Source organism: Martes martes (genome assembly GCF_963455335.1).
Source record: "Martes martes genome assembly, chromosome: X".
Taxonomy (NCBI): Eukaryota; Metazoa; Chordata; class Mammalia; order Carnivora; family Mustelidae; genus Martes; species Martes martes.
In genome coordinates this window covers 26,661,985-26,685,254 of record NC_137897.1, presented here as the reverse complement: position 1 = coordinate 26,685,254, position 23,270 = coordinate 26,661,985, and the positions used below count along the sequence as shown (strand labels likewise).

General features: G+C 34.1%; 1 protein-coding gene across 2 annotated transcripts in view; it reads left to right on the top strand.

The window, feature by feature from the left end:
- The window catches only part of DMD (dystrophin), a 2,068,501-nt gene that overhangs the window by 825,078 nt on the left and 1,220,153 nt on the right, over positions 1-23,270 (top strand). For both annotated transcript variants that reach the window (XM_080795194.1, XM_080795193.1), the window contains exons 35-37: positions 11,722-11,901; positions 12,206-12,334; positions 13,906-14,076. In XM_080795194.1, the coding sequence (XP_080651320.1) occupies positions 11,722-11,901; positions 12,206-12,334; positions 13,906-14,076 (480 nt within the window). The remainder of the gene's footprint in view (positions 1-11,721; positions 11,902-12,205; positions 12,335-13,905; positions 14,077-23,270) is intronic.

Below are 23,270 nucleotides of genomic sequence, written 5' to 3'. Positions count from 1 at the left end.
AGAAGGCCCAGACAGTACTTATGATCTATTAGAGGATGAAATAGAGTAAAACATGCAGGGGCAAGTAATAGTATGTGTAGAGGATGCATGAAAATCATCTAGGCTTTCTTTTCAGTCACCCTCCCCTTAAAACACCCTCCCCTTCAAAATATCTCTGATTGTTCATATCCAATTTAATGGGTATATTAGTTTGCCAGGTCTGCTGTAACAATGTTCCACAGATGGGTAGCTTAAACCTCAGAAATTGATTTTTTCCCTCTTCTAGAGGCTGTGAGTCTGAGGTCACGGTTTTGGCAGGGTTGGTTTGTTCTGAGGCCTCTCTTCTTGGCTTGTGAATGGCTGTCTTCTCCTGTCTTATACAATGTTCCTTTTGTACTTGCCTGTGTCTAAATTTCACTTCTTATAAGGACACTAGCCAAACTGGATTAGGATTCACTGTGATGACTTTATTTTACTTAATTGCCTCTTTAAATTTCCTGTCTCCAAATCTGGTCACATTCTAAAGTCCTGGGGTTAGGATTTCATCATATGAATGTTAAGGGGACTCATTTCACCTCATAAGAGTGTGGTAGCTTTATAAATATAATTTGGAATGCTACCATAATGGTGCACAAAGTAATCGAGCTAAAAGTAAAGGGGATTTTAAAAATTCTGACTACAATGTACAACTGACTGAGGTGAAACTATGAAAGTCTGCCACACAAGAACTCTGAACTCCACAGTCCTCATAAGGTCACTGAGTAAGTCACCTAATGAGATATTTTTGCATTAGCTTCACCAAAAAAATCTGTAAAATATCATACTATCATATAATTCACTTGGCAAACAATTCTAGATTATTCTTCTCATATTAGAAGGCTTGAGTGGTCTGGAGATATGTCAGCTTATTGGGTCCATCTGGAAAGTATTTTCCATAAACCAAAGAGCAATATTATTTTCAGATCCAATAGGAGAAAAGTATGGAAAAGTGACATTTCTTTTTTTATATAGTAATTTATCACACTTTCTGGATCTTTTGAATCACTAATCTGCTAATAATATGCTCTAAGACCCCTTAGTGGTCAAGTAAAAGTACACACATTTGCATCCAAATTACATACTTTATTTAATGAATTCACTTGGAAGGTGCTGAGAGCTTTTTAAAAACTCACAGTTATATAATAAAAAACATGTGACCTACAGATCTAAGCAGTCACATTTATGATAATTGTTTAAGAGGAAAAAAATCAAACTCATGCATGAAACCCCATGATTCCTTAGTACATTCTGATTTCACATGCTGTCTTGGTAGATGGAGAACTTGACTCCAACTGTTAGTCTTGTCTGCTATTTTAAAGGAGAAATGTCTTTTTTTTTTTTCAAAATAAATTGAGTATTCATTTAAATGCAATACACTGAATGTACTTGCCAATCATTCCAAGTATTTTTGACTTGGAGAAAATTTGAATATGTAGAGTCAGTTTATTTTTAAAGTGTTTCATTTATTTCTACTGAATTTCTTTAAGTTATGTTGATCTAAGAAAACTGTATTTATTTATATATAAAATATTCGAATGTCTAAATAAAAATCTTATACATCAAATTTAGTTACTAATGAAGTATTTACTTGACCTTTAGTTTATTCAAACAGAGCATACCTTCAAATATATTGACTACAATTAAATCCTTTGAGTTTTACTTCTACTCTATTTTCTTAAATATTTTATTTATTTATTTGACAGGGAGAGGGAAAGAGAGCACAAGCAGAGGGAGCAGCAGGCAGAGAGAGAGGGAGAAGCAGGCTCCCCACTGAGCAAGGAAACCTGAAGCAGGGCTTGATCCCAGGACCCTGGGATCATGACCTGAGCCAAAGGCAGATGCTCAATCAACTGAGCCACCCAGGCACCCCACTTCTACTCTATTTTAATTACACTTATTTATTGTGTGTCTAGTTCCAGAAAAATTTATTTAGAGTGGCTTATAGAGATACACATGATTCATCTGGTCAAGGACAAATAAATTAGAAAACTGGAGAAAGGGAAAATTACAGTAGGAAACTTTGCACAGAAATATGTCCACAATATCCCATGGAGAGTAGAATAGGCAGAGGAAATTAAAGCCTCAAAATCTGGCACCAAGCTGGGGTGCCTGGGTGGCTTAGTGGGTTAAGTGTCTGGCTCTTGGTTTCAGCTCAGGTCATGGTGTCAGGGTCATGAAATCAAGCCCTGCATTGGCTCTGTGCTGAGCACAGAGTCTGCGTGAGATTCTTTACCCCTCCCGCTCCCTTCTGCTGTGTTCCTCCCTTGGAGTTCACTTGTTCTCTCTCTCTCTTCCTCAAATATTTAAATAAATAAAACTTTAAAAAAATTTGGCACCAAGCTTAGTATTGGGCAAAATAACAAGTCATCATACTTTTTTTTTTTCTGTGCTAAGAACAGTTAACCTAAGATGTATTCAGTTAACATTTTTTAGGTGTACAATACTGTATTGTTAGCTACAGGCAGAACATTGTACAGCAGATCCCTAGAGTTTATTTATTCATCTTGTATAACTGAAGTGGAAGTAAATATGCTTCTGAGATTCAAAGTGTTCAAATTATTAAAACTATCATTAAAATAGTTTTAGTGTACTAGTAAGAGTGTTTTTCTAAAATTTACATACAGAAGAAAAATTAGACAGGATCATAAATGAGATAGCACCCTGATTAATATTCTTATAATAAACATAATAGAAAGGTTTATGTTGCCATTTTTCTCTGGGCATGCTTCCATGCAAAACCAATACCATGAGCCTGACCCTGGACTTTCCGTGTCTTCTTCATGAATATCAGGAGTTTGGCACCGTAGGGTCCTTTTGATAGGCCAACGACATTGTAAAAGTGAGTTTTCCCAAACAAAATCTCTTGTTTAGGTTTTACTCCTGCTCCACACTCTGTAGTCACATGTTAAAAACCATAGATGTTAGAACACATAACTCTCCCAAAGGATACTGAGTACTATATGAAACATTTTGAGATGTTTAAAAGTATAATCTACTTGGGGAAGACTGTGAACCTGTGAATCTCTTAGGCATCTCAGATCAGATATTTGGTGGTCTCAAGAAGAGAAAAAAATGAGAGAAGTTCCAGAAGTAACTAGGGTGTAAGGCCGATTAGCTGGAGGCACAGCTGGAAGCAAGAAAAACTGTCCTGTCAGCTCCCACCATATGCTCATGTTTCCACGTTGCAGTTACAAGGGAAAAAATGAATACATTTAAAAGGTAGTCTAAAGTTTTAAAAGGTAAAAAAAAAAAATTAATTCAATTAATGGGAAGCAGGCATTTTAGAGTAAGAACAAAAATGAGACAAAAGTTTAATATGGGAATTGAAGTTATACTGTTAATGCTAATTTGAAATTCCTAAAGCTCAGTAGCCCTTTCCCTGTATTACGAAATTCACACAGTCTCTCTCCATTAGAGTGGTGATAAAGAGGGAAAAATTAATATTAAGATTTTGAGGGGTGCCTCGGTGGCTCAGCTGGTTAAGCATCTGACTCTTGATTTTGGTTCAGGTCATGATCTTAGGGTCCTGAGATTGAGTCCCATGCTGGGCTCTGAGCTGGGTGTGGAGCCTGCTTAAGATTCTCTTTCTTCTTCTGCCCCTTCCTGCCCTGTGCTGGATCGATCTCTCTCTCTCTCAAAGAAAAAAGATTTTGAAAGAGTAGATCACTCCTAGCTGCATGATCTGGACAACAGAGATGGTTTGAGGAAATTGTAACTGTCATGTTTTTGATGGTTTCAGGATCAGGCATTTTCCCCCTTCATCCCTTACAAATCTCTGTTAAGGGAGTTTGCCAGGTTGAGATCAGAAATATTGATGTCTATAGAGTAGAAAGAGACACAGTGGAAGGAAATGGTAAGATGAACTAGAAAGAGATTAGCAGCACCTGGGGATTTTGAGTACCAGCACTGCACAGGATCTCTGAGCTGTCACGACAGCTTCTATCTTCTTGGACTCGTGCATGGGCATTAACAATTTCACTTGCCAAGAGAACAAGGAAAAATGTGTGTTTTGTTCACTGGTGTTTCCCCTGCACATAAAAAAACAATGACCCATAGTGCATGCTCAGTAAATATCCATTCAATAAAATAAATTGCAAATTAAGAGATGACAATTAAAACATAATGGCAAAGCAATTTTTTTGAGAGAAGAGAAGAATGCCGATGTGCTTCTAACATTATGGTAAGTTTTAGAACAAATGGGAACGTGAACAATCATCCAGTCAAATACTCCCATTTTATAGATGCAAAAAGGCCTGGCACACAGCAAAGCTGCAATTAAAATCCAGTACTATCTTTGATTTCATTAGCTTTTTCCCACTATAATTGTTGTTGGAAGTTGGATTTTCTAGTAATTTTAAGGTAATCTAATTCTGAAGTGACAAAAAGTTAGTTGTCATTCACAATAAGAAAAACATACACAATGACTAAATTTTAAGTGCAGATTAAATAAATCTGTGTAAAAATAACAAAATGAAAATCCTGTGTGCATTTGTCTTGAAATCACTTTGATTAGTTGGATATAAGTCAGTTGATTCTCAATATCCCATTATGGCTTCAATTATTTAGCATACGAATTGAGTACAAAAAATAACTGTAGGAAAGTAAATAATTATGTGATTAAATAGAAGTTTATATCTCTGATGATCATTATGTTTGGAAAATGTAAGCTTCAGCAAAGTTTAATCTATATTTTCTAATTTAATATATTAATTAAATTAATGTTAATTAATTTAATTTATATATATATTTATATTTAATATATATTTTCTGATTTAACCACTAACAGATTTCATGTATTCCCAATTTAGTTTCAGTAGTGAAAAATTCAAAGCCACTTAAATAATTCAGCTACATGAAAGCCCTTTTAATATTCACAGTGTTATATAAAAATTAAAATGATCAAATATAATTCCATGGAAAAATTATTTCGGTTCCTTAATACTTTAAATTCATCAGCTTTTAGGATATTTCCTATCTCCTATTTTTCATAAATTGACCATTAGATTTTATTAACAGTAGTGTCAGGATACCAAGAGTTGCCTGAAACAATCACACATACACACAAATGTTGAATTCAGTTGTGTTAAATTATGCAAAATAATTGATGTCTAAATAGCCACTTATGTAACAAGTCATTGTGATTTTCACTTTGATTTAAGGGACATATTTTTATAACATTCAACACGAGAAAGAACAGTGATGAGTTTTCTCAGTTATCTTTCTGCTGTCACTTCAGTCCTAAAATTTAATGACAATCACCCAATAAAATCTTGTGACAGAATGCATCATTCTGTTTGCCAATTGGTTCTCAGCATTGGCTGCACATTATAATCACCTGGGAATATTTAAAAGGCTATCAGTGCCTGGAGCCTACCCCCAGAGATTATGATTAAAATGGCCCAAGTGTGGTCAGTGTCTCTAATAATTCAGCAAAGTTTGAGAACCACTAGATAATGCAATACGAGTACTCTTATGAGATCTACATTCAGTTTAGTCAACCATGTCCTGTATTTTTTTTTTAACAATTACGTTTCACAGTTTAAAGAGATCTGGCCTCTGGTCCTAGATTATCTGGATAATTGCTTCAACTCATCACTCCTCTTAGCTATAAAAGCATGAGAACTATTAGTTATTTCTAAAGTCTGTTACACTATCATCCCCATGAAAAATTACGTATCTTTTTTTAAAGCAAGCATAGTAATTTATCTGTGAAGTGAAATAACACTAGCAGACCATTAACTTGATACAATGAATGCATCAAGCAGCTGTTACTTAGAAAATAGAACATCTGTTAAATGCCATTGGAGTAACTATTCACTGTCATTATAGTTATAGCTGTAATTTCTGTTCTGCACATTCTGCTTTCATGAAATTCTTCTTTAATAGACAATACATTATTAATAAAAAGTCAATACACATTGCCATAAAATCCACTATTTAATGTTTTATGTTCTTTTTGAATTTATCATTATATTATTCCTTCACATTGGCCTAATAATAAAATGTGTCCTAAACCTCTAGCCATGACAGAAATGTAGGGACCTGCAAAAACATTATCATATTTTATCGCATTTAAGACATTAGATTGTATGATACACCATTGATTTAATTACAGCTGTTGTAGTTCAAAAGAAACACCACCTTAAACGTAAATACAAATTCTAAGTGTCATGTCAGTTTCAGAAATCTTAATATGTGATTGCAATATTGTAATTTTTAAATTTTCTTCCCATAACTGTATTTTGTACCTAAAGATGAAAGAACTCTCTCCCATTCTTGATGACCAGAAATGGTATAATATTTATGTAGACTGACTAAATGCAGAATCCACTTGGGGAGGGGAACCTTTTAAAATATCCTTTTGGGTATATTAGTTAACCCTTCATCCAGATGAGAGGGAACTTGCATAAGAGATTAAGAAAGAGCTGAAATAAACAAGAATTTAGTAGCATCTTAGTAAAGGGATAAAGAGATATAGAAATGGTATTGTGGCTCCTTTTCTTTTTTAACTAGATGTGGGGCTGAATGAAATAGAACCTATGGGCAGGAGACACAGAGTTTGAAAACGTTGGGGATGGGGAATGGGAATGATAGGAAGTCAGAGAACTTATCCTGAGAATCTAAATCACTGGGAAATTCCAGGAAGACTTTTGGAAGCCATTGGACCTCTGAAAATGTGAGAGATCAAGCCCAAGTGTGCTGTTTCTCTGCCCCTGTTAGAAAATAGTTGCGGATATGTTTCTGTGGGATCAGATAATTAATCTTACACTTTTTACTATTTCACCTTTAAATAATTCATCTTACACTTTTTTACCATTTCACCTTTAATAAAATTAACAAAAGTGTTTCCATCACATGATGATGGGATCATTAGAAACCAACAGAATGAGTTTTCCCATCCTGCTATAACCCATCAGTGAAATGAATTGGTAAGCTGATGGCTGAATCCTGAACCTCATGCCATTTTAAATTAGATTCGAGTGATTTAACTTTCAGATATGAAGAATGAATCAGAATGTATTTCCATCCTTTACTTGAACACATGGGTATCTTTATTAGGAGAAGTTAACCTATGCCATCCCTTTTTTATTATAAGGCAATTGGAATAGCCTTTGAAAATTGCTATGGCTAGGAAGAAGTCAACAACAAATTTATGTCTTTGAAATCATGGAAATTAGTCTTTAATATTTCGACTGTATGCTGGAGTTGGTATCAAATGTTACAAATTAAACATATGGACAGTAAAAGTATGTTAGATTTTATGGCAGTTAATATTTAAACCGAGTTCTACTCTTAGCTGATATTTTTTCTGTGTCATTAAACACCCCAGGTGCCAAGCATTAAGCTGCTGGTGAAACTCCTGGAACTGGACTTATGGCCATGTCATAGGTCAAAATAAAAGTGAATGTGCATAATTCTGTTTGTTTTTTTTTTTTAACTCAGCCTTAAAATCAGCCCTAGAAGCTATCACATTACCACAAGATTGAAAAAAAAAAAAAAAACAAAAACTAAAAGTTGAGTTACAACTTCATCATTTAGTCACTGAAATTTGAACTTGTCTATTCAGAAGGGTAGACCTCTCAGAACCTTCTCCATCCCTCACCCAGCGTGTCAGCCAAAGAAGGCATGCATGCTTAAGATTGGACTGGATGTCTTTCTCCTCATCTCACCAGCCCCTTAAAAAACTACATCCCTTAGAGAGGCATGAATGAGGGTATGCAAAGAATGGCCAAAACAGTAGTTGGAGTTCAGTCCAGTAGTTTAGTTCTCAATACACTGACAAGTATAGACATTCTTATGGTATGGGAAACTAATAGAACTGGGAGAATGGTTCCATTCTTTTTAGTTTCCAGTAAATACTCCATATTTTTCTTTTTGTGGCTGTTGATTCTTTTTTTTTTTAAATTTAATTCAATTTTTTTCAGTGTTCCAAAATTCATTGTTTATGTACCACACCCAGTGCTCCATGTAATACATGCCCTCCATAATACCCACCACCAGGCTCACCCAACCCCCACCTCCCCTCCCCTCCAAAACCCTCAGTTTATTTCTCGGAGTCCACAGTCTCTCATGGTTTGTCTCCCCCTCCGATTTCCCCCAACTCACTTCTCCTCTCCATCTCCCCATGTCCTCTGTGTTATACTTTATGCTCCATAAGTAAGTGAAACCATATGATAATTGACTCTCTCTGCTTGACTTATTTCACTCAGCATAATCTCGTCCAGTCCTGTCCATGTCAATACAAAAGTTGGGTATTCACCCTTTCTGATGGAGGCATAATACTCCATCCTATATATGGACTGTATCTTCCTTATCCATTCGTCTGTTGAAGGGCATCTTGGTTCCTTCCACAGTTTGGCAATTATAGCCGTTGCTGCTATGAACACTGGGGTACAGGTGGCCCTTCTTTTCACTATGTCTGTATCTTTGGGATAAATACCCAGTAGTGCAATCGTGGCTTTTGATTCTGACCTTCATATTTTCTGGATTGTTTGGCACTTGATCCGATCCTTAATGGTGAACTTCAGTTTCAAGTATCACCTCTTCCTTAAAGCCATTCATGCTCATCCCAACCATGACTCATCTTTCTCAAACAAGTTCTTTCTACTATGATACCAAATACTTGATTGCACTTTCGCCTTTCTCTGCAGCTACACTGTGGGTAAAATTAAAGCAGGATATGCAAAGATTACTTCCTTTCTACTCTCTGGCAGTGGATGGCACAGTACAGAGTGGATATTAAGCACCAAAAGCAAATTCACTAATTGATATTTTATTGAGATCTTCAGAAAGTCAGATCAGTATATTTTTTGAAGTCTAAGATAATGATATTTTAAAGTCATATTTTAATTTAAAATAAATCTGTTATATACTTGAAAATAAGGTAAAAATACTTTTGTTGGAAAAATAAAAATCTGTTCAATGAGCACAATATTTTTCCTAATGAAAATAGCATTTATTTAATACCAGTTTGTTCTTGAATCCCAAATGTGAAGATTTAACTCAAGGATTTCTTTGATGGTAAGAATGAAAAGGGTGAATCAACTTTTGGGGCTATTATCACCACGATGGTTACTGCTTTTTTTGTTGTTATGTTCATCATGGCAGTAACTTTCATGTCTTTGAGTGCTGTCTTAAAATACTAGGGAAGCTAAAGTTATACTCGTGATTATCTACATTTCCTGTTTTATTCTTTTCCTGAACTGAATGAAGTATCCCTGGATATTAAACACTTTCTCTTGAAAATTAGCTATAGAATTTTGATAGATGTTTAATCCATGGTAGTTGGCTGTGATCCATGAAATTTTTGCAACAATATTTCCTAAATTCAAAATTACTAACCCTTCTGAGATCTGGAAATTTCCATTGCCTTTAATTGCATTGCCTGGCATAGAAGAGACAGATGTCTGTGTATATAACTTTTTATATCAAAGCTAAAACAGTGTCATCTTTAAGACATTTTAAGAGATAATTACCAATCCAAATACAAAGTAAGATTCAACTTTGTGAGGTGTTATCTTTGCAAATACATAATCTCTGGTGACAAGCCACTAGTCTGGAATGAATGCAGGAAGGAGGGCATGTTCATTTGCCTGTCTTTCCATATCTTTGACAAATATATCTTGAGTGTAAGTTTTATAAGGACAGAGATTCTCTGTCATTTTATTTACAGTGCCAAGAATAATGGCTACCATATAAGGTTGTAAATGTTGTGTTCTACACAAGGATGCAGATGAAAGGGATAAAATCTAGCCCATGAGCACTCACAAGTCAAGCTCCAGAAGGGCTGTTTTCATGCCAAGGAGGCATTTCTCATAATTTCCTTAAAGACATTAAGTAGAATCACCTATGTCATTGCTACAACAGTGATGCCTTTAGTAGGAGCTCAGTAACATTTATGATTGCTAAATGAAGGAATTCCTTCTATGAACAGCTGGCTTCACCCATGCACTACAGATGGCAACTGCATTACAGATAACCCTCTACACAGTAGCCAATAAGTGCATTTGGCAATAATTACTCGAATTTCAGATATTTGTCTATTGAAAAAGGAAAACACAAATACAAAAGATTGTCTTGGGATAGGAGAAACAGTATCTTTTGTGCACAAATTACTTTATATAGTCTTTTTACCAGATTTATTCCCCCTATTTATGTGATGTGAGAGGCAAAATCAACATATATACACATAGTGATTTTGAGTTCAACAGACCTGATGGTGTGAAGGATAGGCAGCCACAGAGTATCTACGAATTAAAGATGAGGTACAAGCTGGCCTCAAAGAGACCCTCACTCTCAGTCTCGATTACTTGGCCCACCTCTGTTACTCTCTGTGCGTGCTTCATTTGCCTCTTTGCAGGTGACTTCCATCCTCTTTCTTACTGTTGCTGCTCCCCAGTGATGTTGTCTTACTCTGGCTTTGGTTTGCTCTGGGGAAGATATCAATTCCATTTCTAAATGCCTGAGCTGGTGTGTTATCACAGTCTCTGTATCTTTTAGTTAAACTTCTTATGAGGTTCTGGTCTGGCTTACCCCTTAGTGAAATGTCCCACAACAGTGTGAGGGCAAGAAAGGTATCAGGGCAGAGGCCAGGAAGTACAAGATGGTCACCTGGTCAGCCATGATACATCACCAGAAAAAGGCTGGGTTAGAGCTGGGTGTAAACTTTTATACAAGGATCAGTTTTTCTATCAACTTTCTACATACTTCCTAATATTAAATGTGCTTGTTTTTAAATTTTGTAAATCAGGTCTTAGAAAGTGGCGGTGCTTTCTTAGGGGTTCTCATATTACCTCTTTATTTTCACAGACCTCTAATTGAAATTAAGTATTTTTTTCAATTATGAATGTGAGCAGCAAACCCCAGTAATAGCTATAGTTCCTGCAACTTTGCCACCGGTAACAATGGCAGATAATTCTATATCATATTCTATTCATTGTCTATATTTCAAGACAGCAGTTATATTCATCACTACTTTTAAATTACCCTAAACATCTGCTGCTAGATTATTATAGTTGCACACGTTAGGAAAGAAAACAGGTATTACTATCTTATAGGTTTTAAAAAGATACTTCATATATTGTTTTCCAGTAGAACTCCTTTCCTTTAAGATCCAGTGGACTCAAGTTTATTTTTTTAATATTATTATGAGAAAGAGTCCTTATGTTTCACCAGATTCCAAATAGGTTTGTGGCACCAAAATGCTGAAAATTTCTTCTGTAGAAATACAAGAGCACACTAATTGCTAAATTTTCTAAAAGCCGTTGCTTATTTGTGGATGAGGTTTCTGAGGTCTGTCTTCATCCAGTATATTTACAAATTAAGTAAATATAAATATGTTTAGATGGACAATATGTATGTTTATCTGTTAAGTGTAAATAAATAAATAGAAATAAATATAAATAGAATAAATAAATAGAAATTCAACATGCTTCTGTGTGTGTGTGTGTAGACACACACACACACACATATATATATAGATATATAGATAGATAGATAGATAGATAGATATGCTTATATATGCCCAATAAGGAAACTAAAATGTATATGGCAGGATTTTCATCATTCATGAAGTCATATGGAAGGTTTAAATCATTGAAAAATCTTACTGTAGTAACTATACACACAGCCATTTCAAAAACATTGAATCTAAAGACTACCATATATGAATTACTCCAAGCTCAAATACTGTCCTTTTCACAGGCTACTCAGAAAGAGATTGAGAAACAGAAGGTCCACCTGAAGAGTGTTACAGAGCTAGGAGAGGCCTTGAAAACGGTTTTGGGCAAGAAGGAGACCTTGGTGGAAGATAAATTGAGTCTTCTGAATAGTAACTGGATAGCTGTCACTTCCCGTGCAGAAGAGTGGTTAAACCTTTTGTTGGTAAGAGAAGAAACTAGAGGATTTTCAACTCCTCTCCATTATGACAAAGAAATTATGTATGCTTTGAATAACAATATCTATGTCTGCAAATTCCTTAACTTCACATAAATGGTGGCTCTTAACACCTATAACTATATTTTAATATTTTGCTATGTCTCTGCTGTATTTTATATGGAGATCACACCTAAGTGTGATTTGACAGATACTATTCTTTTTGCCTTTTAACATTATAGAAAGTATTACAAATCTTTTAAGAATATTGTCTAACCAGTATTATGTCATGGTATATCTCTGTAAAATTAAGGAATACCAGAAACATATGGAAAACTTTGACCAGAATGTGGATTACGTCACAAACTGGATCATTCAGGCTGAAGCACTTTTGGATGAATCTGAGAAAAAGAAACCTCAGCAAAAAGAAGACATACTTAAGGTAGCAAATAAAATATTATGAAAAGTAATTTTCTAACTACACTCTAATCATGTCAGTAATCAAGGAGTTATTAATAAGAATGAATAAATTTCTTCCTCTCATCCTTCCTCCCTCCCCTCCTACTTTCATACCGTCCCTACTTTCTTAACTCACATGGGAGTTAATGACTTTGAAGAGTTTTGTAATCTGGATATCTGTCCATATCCACCTCTCAGCTAATTACACAAAACTTAAACACCAATGACAAAGAGATTCCAGGATTTATTTTGGTGTAATTTTGCAAATTCCTGCCCATTTGACTACTTAGTAATGTGTTCTTATATCAGACATAAGGATCAGTTTCCCAGTATCATTCACAGCCTATCTGAGTCAACACCTGAAATCCAATCATCTGGACATTTTGCCTATGCAACATCCAAATCTTCATAATTAGTAACAGTACTGAGCTTATATAAATCTGGATGTTTTTATTTTTTACTATATGTAAAGTAAATATGGCTTTGTGTTCTCTCTTTGTATATCAAAACCAATTATTAGGATGTCCTGAGTCATCTTTCAGAAAGGCAACTTAATCTTCATTTAAAAAAAAAAGACACCTATGAAAGGATATGAGAGGTATAATGTGCAAATTTATCTTATTGATGCTATGTTAATCTCCATTTGATAACATCTTTCTCAATTAAATAGGAAGAGTTGAATTTTAATAAATTTCATTTAAATTAGTGATTCCTTATTTTGTTGTGCCGAAATAATAGTATTTAACTAGTGGGTTGCTAGTTAAAGAACACTAAAAAATTATAGTTTCTGTCTGAACAACGCATTTGTTAATGTTAATGAAATTGCTATTTTCCAAAGATTATAATTCATTTTTAATGAAAAACTATTGATGTGTTTAAGGCTATCCCTAAAACACATTCACTCTGTTGTGTGTACCTTATCTTGCTCTCTCTTGTCCTTCAATGCGTAGTTAAGGAATGCCATCTTACCATGAATTTCCTCCAAGGTCTTCAAAATAATAGGACCTAAGTTATTTCACTTATAGCTTGTCTGACCCTTTGAGTTAGGCAGAACCTTCTTCACTCCCTCTTTCAGTGACACAGAATCCTTATCTGTTGGAAAGTCCATTTTTTCCCCCATGATGCTCAGTATAAGGGAACTCAGAAGTGGTCAGGAAGGAATAGAAAAATTTTCCTCAGCTACCTTTCCTTCTGAGGATATATTAAGGTTGTTCCACAGCTATGACATTGAGTAGAGTTAAGATAAAGTAAGACTAAATATAAAATATGATGGTTGTGGGCAACATAGAGAAGTCAGGAAAACATTCCTTGTCCTTCCTCAGACTAAAAATAAACCTAGATCCAACTTAAACAGGGGCAGTGATCTATTTTCCTGAGATGGCACACATTCTCAGTCTTCTCCTCTATTTTAGGGAAGTTGGCTTTTTTCCTCCCTCTGTATTCCTCTGCATGTGCTTGTTCTTTCTTTGTCTTTCTCTTTCTCACTCTCTGGCTCTCTCTCAACTTCCATTTAATTACTAACTTCAAGCCCTGTCTCTTGCTCACGGAATATAGCGTTTAAAGGCTGAAATGAATGACATGCGTCCAAAGGTGGATTCTACGCGTGACCAAGCAGCAAAGCTGATGGCAAACCGCGGCGACCACTGCAGGAAAGTAGTAGAGCCCAAAATCTCAGAGCTCAACCATCGGTTTGCAGCCATTTCTCACAGAATTAAGACTGGAAAGGTAGGAAGATCTGCTCCAAGGTGGAAACTAGTGATAAATGATCTCTTGCGAAGGTTACGCAGTACTCTGAAGGGGGCAAGTGACCCCCACAGCAAGGTTTTCAAAAAGAAAATGAAGGCCAAAATGTATTTAAGGAAATTTTACCACTGAATCTCATGGGCGATCAATCTCTCCCCACTATCCCCCACCAGTCTCCCTGTCTGTCTGTCTGTCTGTCTCTCTCTCTCTCTCTCTCTCTCTGTCATTTTTCCTTTCATGAAACAGCTATTCTAGAACCGCATTCTGTACTGGTTTACTTATGTACTTTCAGGGGTAACCTTCAGCAAAGTAACAAATAGCATGCTGCAGGCCAAAAACAACAACAAAAAAGCACAAAAGACATCCATCTAAGGAAAGCACTACTGACTTATTTTGCCAAATATAACATTGCTTGTGTGTAATATGGATCAGATATCCAAAATGGGGCCTTGTACATCTCTTGCATGATCTAGGGTGTTTGTATCTCTTTATTAGTTGTGCACATGTGTGTATGTGTGTGTATTTAACTTGCTCTTGCTAATTGCCGATACTTACTGTGACAAAACCCATTAAGCTACAATAACATGCTCAAGCCATGAAAACAAATAATCACAAAGCTTATATATCTTAATTTTGTAATTTTATATGTCTATTTATATTTATTCTATTTAATGAAGAACCAGGGAATATGGAACTTTTGCATGATAACCCTTTATATTTGTGTAACATTTAATGAAGACAAAATCTTTCCTAATAGGCAGCTTGCAAAAATACATGAAAATATATAAATCCAACTCTTTTGGGTTAGTGTTAAATTGCAAGGTAATTACCCCCAATTTTATAAAATGTCAGTTGACACATTTTTCAATATATGTGATATGCTTTCAAATACAAAAATGTATGTAAAATAAATATGTGTATTTACATATATAGATAATTGCTATAAATAATCTTAGATGAGAAAAATGTTTTTAGAAATATTTGTGAGAAAATATGATATGATGTAATATGTCAGGTAAGTGTCAACCCCTGGAACATTAGGAGAATATGCTTGAATATTATTTTCAAAAATACGGACACCGAATAATAGCATGATTTACAATTACTATATTTTCTAATGCATTCCAATGTATCACTGTTATATGTACTAGTACATATTTAAAAGAGTTTCTAAAATATATTGAAATGTTATATGAATTCCAAATACTTCATACCCACGAAACATAGTTATCCTTCAGAAATCTCTCTCCCAAAGCAGAAAAGGCATTAACTTACCTTAATGCATTGCTGCTTCTTTGTAATGCTTTAGTTAATGAGTTAGTTTTACTCATTTATGTACTACTTTAAGGAAACCGTCCTCACCTGGAAAATATCGGAAAGGCTCTAAAATTTAATTTCACAGCATAGTTGGTTTTTTAATAATTTACTCTGCTGTTTAAGACCATTGTTTTTACTTCTATGGATTATCATTAGAGTATGTAATATCTAAACAACCAAAGGCTATTTCAGTCATCTTAAGAAATGGATGCTGGTACTTCATTATTGGGTTTTGTATTCTTCCTGCCGTATATATCACTAAGCTATAGAGTATTTCAGAGAAAACAAGGTATTGTTTTCTTGATCCTTGCAACAGTAGATCAAGACAAGTTATGTCACAGGATTGTGACTTGTAGATATTGACAGATGAGTAGAATTCAGCCTGTATGATAGACTGCCAGACTTAGCATGACCAAGAGAAGTCTGTGAATTTTCATCCTATGTTCCGTACACATTTGTCAATTACTTCCATATGTCTTGCATTAGGTGAGCCACTTGCTGCACTTCTTTTATTGTTCTTACTGAAGAAAGACATGAGATTTTAAATCAATGTTTTCAATATATATAAATTAACAAAAGAATCACATTGTCACTTTTAAAAGTACTCCTTTTTCTCTAAATCAATAAAGATGACTGAATGTGATAGTGACCCCATTTGGTGGCTTTGAGAGATAATTATGCTCTATCATCACGATGAAACCAAAAACATGGAGATAAAGCTTATCTGACATTTTGCTGATTTTTTCATTGCATTGTGCTACTAAGTGTGGAAGTATACACGGATGCAAAAGATACTTAAGAACATCTGTTTATGAACAGAAACTTAGTCATTGTAGTTATCTGACATGCTTAACACTAGTATATCTTCATGAAGATGTTGAATTAATGAGATAATTCCAGCAATCACATAGTATAATATGAAGAGCTGTAGACATAAAGGATGGAATCCAAGGTGTAATTTTGTCAGCATTAGACAGAACATGTGATTTGTCTTAAATAATGTTTATAAAATAAAGGAGTTAAACCAGATTAGCACCACCCTCAACCCCCAAGGGTTATTATTTAGAACAGGACATAAAAAATGGATAACAGGAGAGTTAGTGGATGGGTGGATTTCTGTCCTTTTATCTTTCTCCTTCCTGTTGTAGGGTTCAAGAGATACAAGTTATGTCCATAGAACATAGTGTAAAATTTCTGGTTTAGATTAGCTAAAATAAGGAGTAATTAGAGTAGCTGTTAATAGTTCTAAAGTTTGACAGTCCAGCGGTCTTTTGTTGATGCAGTAAGGAATTTAAAATAATGACCTGTACGTGTGTTTGTTTACAGAGTAGGGTAATTCTGGAAATGCTGGAATTCTTGGGGTGACTTGATCTCAAAGTCAAGCTCCTAATACAGTAGAGCTTATGCATGGTGAGATTGGGTTGTAGTATGCCCTTTTTACGGTTGAATCTATGGGCAGGTTTTACTTAAAAGAATAATCTGGAAGAAAATCTACAGTGATTAAATAAATTAAAGTAGGTTGGGAATATATACGGGTAGAAAATAGACTCAGTATAAGAACTAGCTTCAGGATCCTTTTAATGGTCAACTAGAAATGGCAGTTTAGCGGAGCAAAATTTTACCCTGAAAACTCACCAACGATCCCTGGATTCATTGTCTGGTGAAGAATACAAAGTTTATGTCTCCTGCAAGGACTGTTCATGACAAGAAATTAAAAATCAGGAAGGCAGTGAGCATTGAGGTCCTCAGTTTAGATTGGTTGAGAACTTGTCCGTGAGATGCAGCTCCTTGTAGTGGTAAGTTTTAACTATTAGTGAGGGAGGAAAAAAAAGGAAAAAGTTCTTAATTTCAAGCCACGAAACTGCTTTGAATGTGGTCTTGGATGTGACACTTTACCTCTCAAAGCCATGTTATTATCTAGAAAAGTAGCAAGATGATATCTGTCTTATCCTAACCTCAAGATTGTGGTAAAAATTAAATGACTTAAGATATGTAAAAGCATACATTTTAAAACCCTACATGTTACTTTATAAATACAAAGTGGTAAAAATCATTAATATCCACAGTTATTTCCATCATATTATATGTTAGCCTTGAATGGCCAAATTTTGAGAATTGAGACAGAAATTGAAGGGAAAAATAAATGGAGGATTGGCTGATTTCTCCTTCTGGCCTCTGCTGGAAATGGGCTAGGATCAAGAAGATGTCTTTGATATTTCCATTGTAAGGACCAATAAAAGAAATACTAGAAAGTTCTGCTTGTCCCAAATATGACATGAAATGCCACCTCTTCCCATTTCATTTAGGTTGATTGGTAGTATCTGATTGCATTGACAAAGCTTAATCTCTCCTAATCTGCATGAAATCTGTTTGAGAAAATGACAGTTTTAATGGGCATGATCAGAATTATAAAAATGAACCAGTGGTAACTTCATCACCCTGGGTAAAGTCAGTGGAATCAATTGGAAAAGACAATATGTCTCAACTCTTTCTGTCTAAGGGCTTCTGAACATGGTGGTATAGCAAGATGATAGTGAGGAAGATAGTCAGGAAAAGAAGATAACAGGAAACAGATACATAGAGGGCAGAAATAAACTGACTACTCAGTACTGTTACTTATGGCATCTCTGCTTCTCTCCATCTTCTGAGAAGCCAAATTGGAGAGGGGAGTCTGCATTTTGGGAGAGATGGTAATTGAAGTAGAGCTTAAAGGATTAATGAAGGGATGGTTGGGAAAATAGACCAATATGAATGATCAATATGAATGAGCAGCAATGTGGTATTTCATGTCATAATGTTTGGTTCTGTGGTATCTGTATTGCTAGCTAAGGAGTGATGAATTCAAAGAGCTTACTGTTTAATGGTGGAGCGAGATATGTTCATGGATATTGGGCCAAGAATGAGTGTATGCTGAGTGAATTTAGCAGCCATTCTAGCAGCACAGAGGAGGTAGTAATTCAGGATAACCTATGAAAAAGCTCAAGAGTATATAGAGTGTTCAATGGAGAGTACATTCAGTTTACTTTCGAAATGTAGAGCATTGAGCATGAAGCTTAGTTGTGGATGATAAGACTGAAGAGGATGATTAGACACAGCGTGGAGAGGTCATGACAACTAGACTAATAGTTTATGCTTAATTCAGTAGGCAATGAGGAGTTCCTAATGTTTTTTTTTTTTTTTTCAGTGCACTGTTGAAAGGTTAGTCCAATAGTAGTTGTGAAGAGAATTCAACTGAATAATAACAGAAGTAGTGAAACAATTAGGAAGCCATGGTGATAATCTAGATGGGAAACACTGAGTACCTCAAATAAAGGGGTGTCTCTGGGAATGAAAAGGAGGTGATAGTATAGAGCAGTGACTTTCAGACCTTTCTTTACTTGGAGGAACTGTTAAAACACAGATTGCTGTCTATCCCCTGCCCCTACTGCCCATAGAGATTATGATTCAATAGACCTCGAGTGTGGCCTGATATTTGTGTGTTTAAGAAGTTTCTGGATGATATCCATGCTAAGGATCTGAGAACCAGGTGGTCTACAGGTTCTCTATTTGAGAACCAGTGGTCTCCACACATTAAGAACTAACCTAAACTTAAATTATTACATGTGAAGGCCTAAAAGATGGTGAGCTGAAAAATGACTCAGTATTCAAGACTCGTTGAGTATGAGAGTCTACACCTGAGTTTCAAGAATAAAATATGCATCAAGATATTATTTATCACCTTATAATACTTAATTTCAAAATAATGTTGACTCAACATTTTATCTAGCTATGTCCTATTAATATAGGCAATTACTTTGTTATAAGAGATTATGAAACTTATACATATAATTTGCCTATTTAAATTGTCTTCATTTCTATAGAGCTGAAATGTTAAATTATTGGCACTGCAACTGGTACCAACCAAAAGAAAAGTGAACTTGTTTTTTATGTCTTTAATTCTTTATTAAGATTTATGTGCTACTGGGGAAAAAAGAGTTATGTGCTGTTGGATGTTTTATACCATATATTCTTTAATTTGCATAATGGGCCTTAAAATTGCTTTTAAAATTCATGTGGCAGTTTCTCTATATGTATTTAGTGTAATTATCACATGAGATTTGGACAGTCTGGCATTGTTTGTGTAAATATTCATAGTTTTATTGCTATTATAATTACAATGTCAAGTTTTTGACCTCCAATCAGAGTTAGCAGATGGAAAAGTAATTGTTTTTTGGATTAGGGGGACTTTTTACACACACACACAAACACACACCCCTCTGACAAAGCCAGTGATTTTCCCATTTAATATTGAATATATCAGGAGGAAAAAAAGCCCTATATTGTTGGGCCTAATCTATCTTAAATAAGGATTTTTTATGTGAAAAGTAATGTATAAATACTTTAATGAGAGTTTAGACAATGTTTTGGCTTTTTTAAGCATCAGTGGGAAATAAATAATAACACTTACAAATATTACCTAGAATGTCAAAATAAGATATATTGGATTTGAAAATTTTAAGTAATACCTAATTTTCAGTAATCAACTTTATCAATACAAATATATTGATCTTTTTAATACCTTCTCTGATGGAAGAGAACATGGCCCATTAATTGGTATGGTTATTCTTGTTTGTATATATGTATGTATTTGTATGTGTACACATATGTATTGCACTACATCTGTATTGTACACATACACATCACATACACATACATACACACACTTTTTACTGAAATTTTGTACAAAGAAATTATAATGAAAACATAAATAAAGACTTTGGTAAAGTTCCACAAGAATTGCATAATTTTTAGGGTACTAAAAATATAACAATTATAGGTAATATCCTCAAATAATATTAACAAATTAATACCTAAACCATGTAGTACTATACCTGCTAATTTTATTTCACTGAAATAAATAAGAAACAGAATCCCTATATTAATAACTTCTCACATTTGTAATTTGCTATCTCTTTATCAAGGTTAATTCTGTTGAAAATTTAGTAACAAATCCTTCTTACAATAATTTAAAATGTTTTCAAAGTAGATGTTAATCTAGTTTGGTGAGCGATGTCATTTGCTAGAACTAACTGGCTCTTATTAGCATGATGTTTAAATATGTAAAGCTATTTGGAGATTTCTGATTATGATCCTTTAAGAAAGAAACCTAGTCCTCTGGTCAGTCATCAGATGCAAAAGTAATCATTTCTTGGACCAGAGACTTTCAGATATTTACAGGGGACTGTGAGAGCCAGTGGGTTGCCCATTTTTTCAGTTAGCCTGGTTAGAAAAACGTCAGATCCTGGCTCATTGCTTTGTGTACGCCAGCATGCTGAAACCCAGCATACTTTATTTCTTCTGTTTATATTATCAGGTATTTATTGTCCACGTATTATATATCAATATAAGCATGTCTAATTTCACGTAAAAAAATGATTTCAGTGCACTTTTTTGTATTTAAAACAAAAAGAACTGAACAAAAAAGCAGAAATAGAGAGGAAGGGAGAAAGGGAAAGAAAAAAGAAAAAAGAGAAAAACCACACAGCTGTCCAAAGTATTGTATTTTTGCTTTTAATTCATTTGTTTCCTTCATATATTTTTACAGTGCAATCCTTTCTTCTCCTATTTCAGCTACTACTACTTCTGGAAATTATTTAATCATGAGGTAGAGAAATACTCCAAGTTATATTTAACAAAAAAGCAGGCAGTGGCCTGGTTCTTGAACCACCAATACCTCTTAACCAATCAATATATTTTCTATCTAATTCTGAAAAGTATGACCATGAGATTAATCTCATCAATTCAAAAGCCAATGTACTGGGTAACATTCCTTAATTAACTCCGCAAATTTGGGAGTTACCATATTTCACATTCTCATCCTCAAAGCATCAAAGATAACCCAGTACCTTACCTAATTAGTAAAAGAATCCAACCAATATAATGTCACTCTTCTGAGTCAATTTGCTTTATTTCTTTAATATAATTTCTTATTTTGTTTGGAGTTTGTGCTTATGAATTTAAAATAAGTGAGTGAATGAATCTATAAACTATGTGATTATCTTCATTCTAGTTACGTCTTTTTAATATGAGTATTTTTCTTTGTAAGTCTTCTTCCCTGTCCAGATATTTGGATTTGAAATAGCTCTTCATATCATATCAGTAGTATGTCTTTTCTGTATTACAGGATGTTACTGGTCCTTGAAACTTTATTCCTTTTGGTTTCTATGAATTATTTTTTTAAAACCAACATTGTAATGATAAATAAATTTTCAAAACTGCAGAGTGGAAAGAGAAGACTGATTGATTTGAAGCATTTTTAAACTGATCTGTGGCACTAAGATTATTTATTTGCAATTTAGATATTAGTGTAATTTGAATGTAGTGACCATTTATCACATTTATTAAGATTACATAGTCCGTATTAACAAATGTTTACTTTGCTGTCTGTGTAAACACAGTCATTATTATGTTAGTGTATCTGTGCACGTTAGAAGTAATATTTAACTAAAAGTAAGGTTACAATTTAAAAATTATAAAGTGTATTTGAGTAATTTCAATGCTTCCAATTTATAGTGAATCAATTTGTAATTGATTTTGCCTTTTCAGTCTGTTATTGTTTGTTAACTTGTTATATAAATCACCTTTAATGCTAAGATTTTAACAAAGCCTTAAATTTCATTAATCCTAAATCATACAGCAAAGCACAATTAATAGCTGTTAAGCAATCTGAAACATTAAAAATCAAGGAAAACAAAGTGTTGTCTTTCTCAGTTTCTCTGTCTCTTCTTTCTTTTGTGTCCGTTTATCTGTTTATTAAACTTTCCTATGTTTTACTTTATTTGTATTTTGTATGACTACACAGTCATGTTAAAGCTGTTAAGATGAAAAGGTAAGTAAAAAATTAAATTGTGCAAAACTCATGCCTGGTTTATACTCTTCCCTACAATATTATAATCTTTGTTTGATTATTTTCTGTGAATTATAAAACCTATCTTGTGTGCATGTCTAACATTGTGTGATTTAATTGTGATTCTAGTTCTTTTATAGTCATATATTTTCTTTGAATTCAATAGAAGTAAGTTCCTTAATAATTAAGATGATATCCACATTGCTTTCAATTTCTTTAAATAATTTATCATAATTCTGAACTTAAAAAGGCATTATATACTCTATATGTTTTAAACTTTGGTGACTCACAAGTGAGCTATTATGGAAGGTTGCTTATTGTGCATTTCTTTGCTAAGCTTTTATATAATAATTCTAAATTACAAAGACAACAAAGACCAAAGAATGATATATAAACATAATTGGTCAGAGGATTACCCTTATTAGGAGTGTTATGACCAGTGAACTCTTAAGGAAGCATTTAAATTTTCCCAAATCCTTGTATTTGAACAATGAGTATTAATCACACAGATGTCAAATGGCTGGTCTGATCTGGTTAATAGTATAGCCAAAATAATTGGGTTGAGTACTTATGGTTATTTTGGTTACAAAACTGATTACTGGTTAATTTGATTAATATATTGGATGTTCTAAAACTAATAGTTGGTATAGTAAGTATCTTTTCTATAGAAAAAAAGGAGTTATAATTGCTATGGAAAACAGAGTACATAAGATATGTTCTGAACTTCAGGGATTAAAAAAATCTACTGGTGAGACAAAGCATAAACTGATGAAGGTGAAATAACTTTATATTCAAATATGTAAGAGATACTGAAGTACAGTGTAGGGTACTGTACACATTAAATGAGGAATAGAGACTCCTGATAGAACATGTGGAACCCATTCCCATAAGTTTTTCTATCCACAGAAGGCTTCTGGAAAATCCCTCTCAGAGAACATATCTAAATGCAAGTGAATGAGATGGACATTATAAG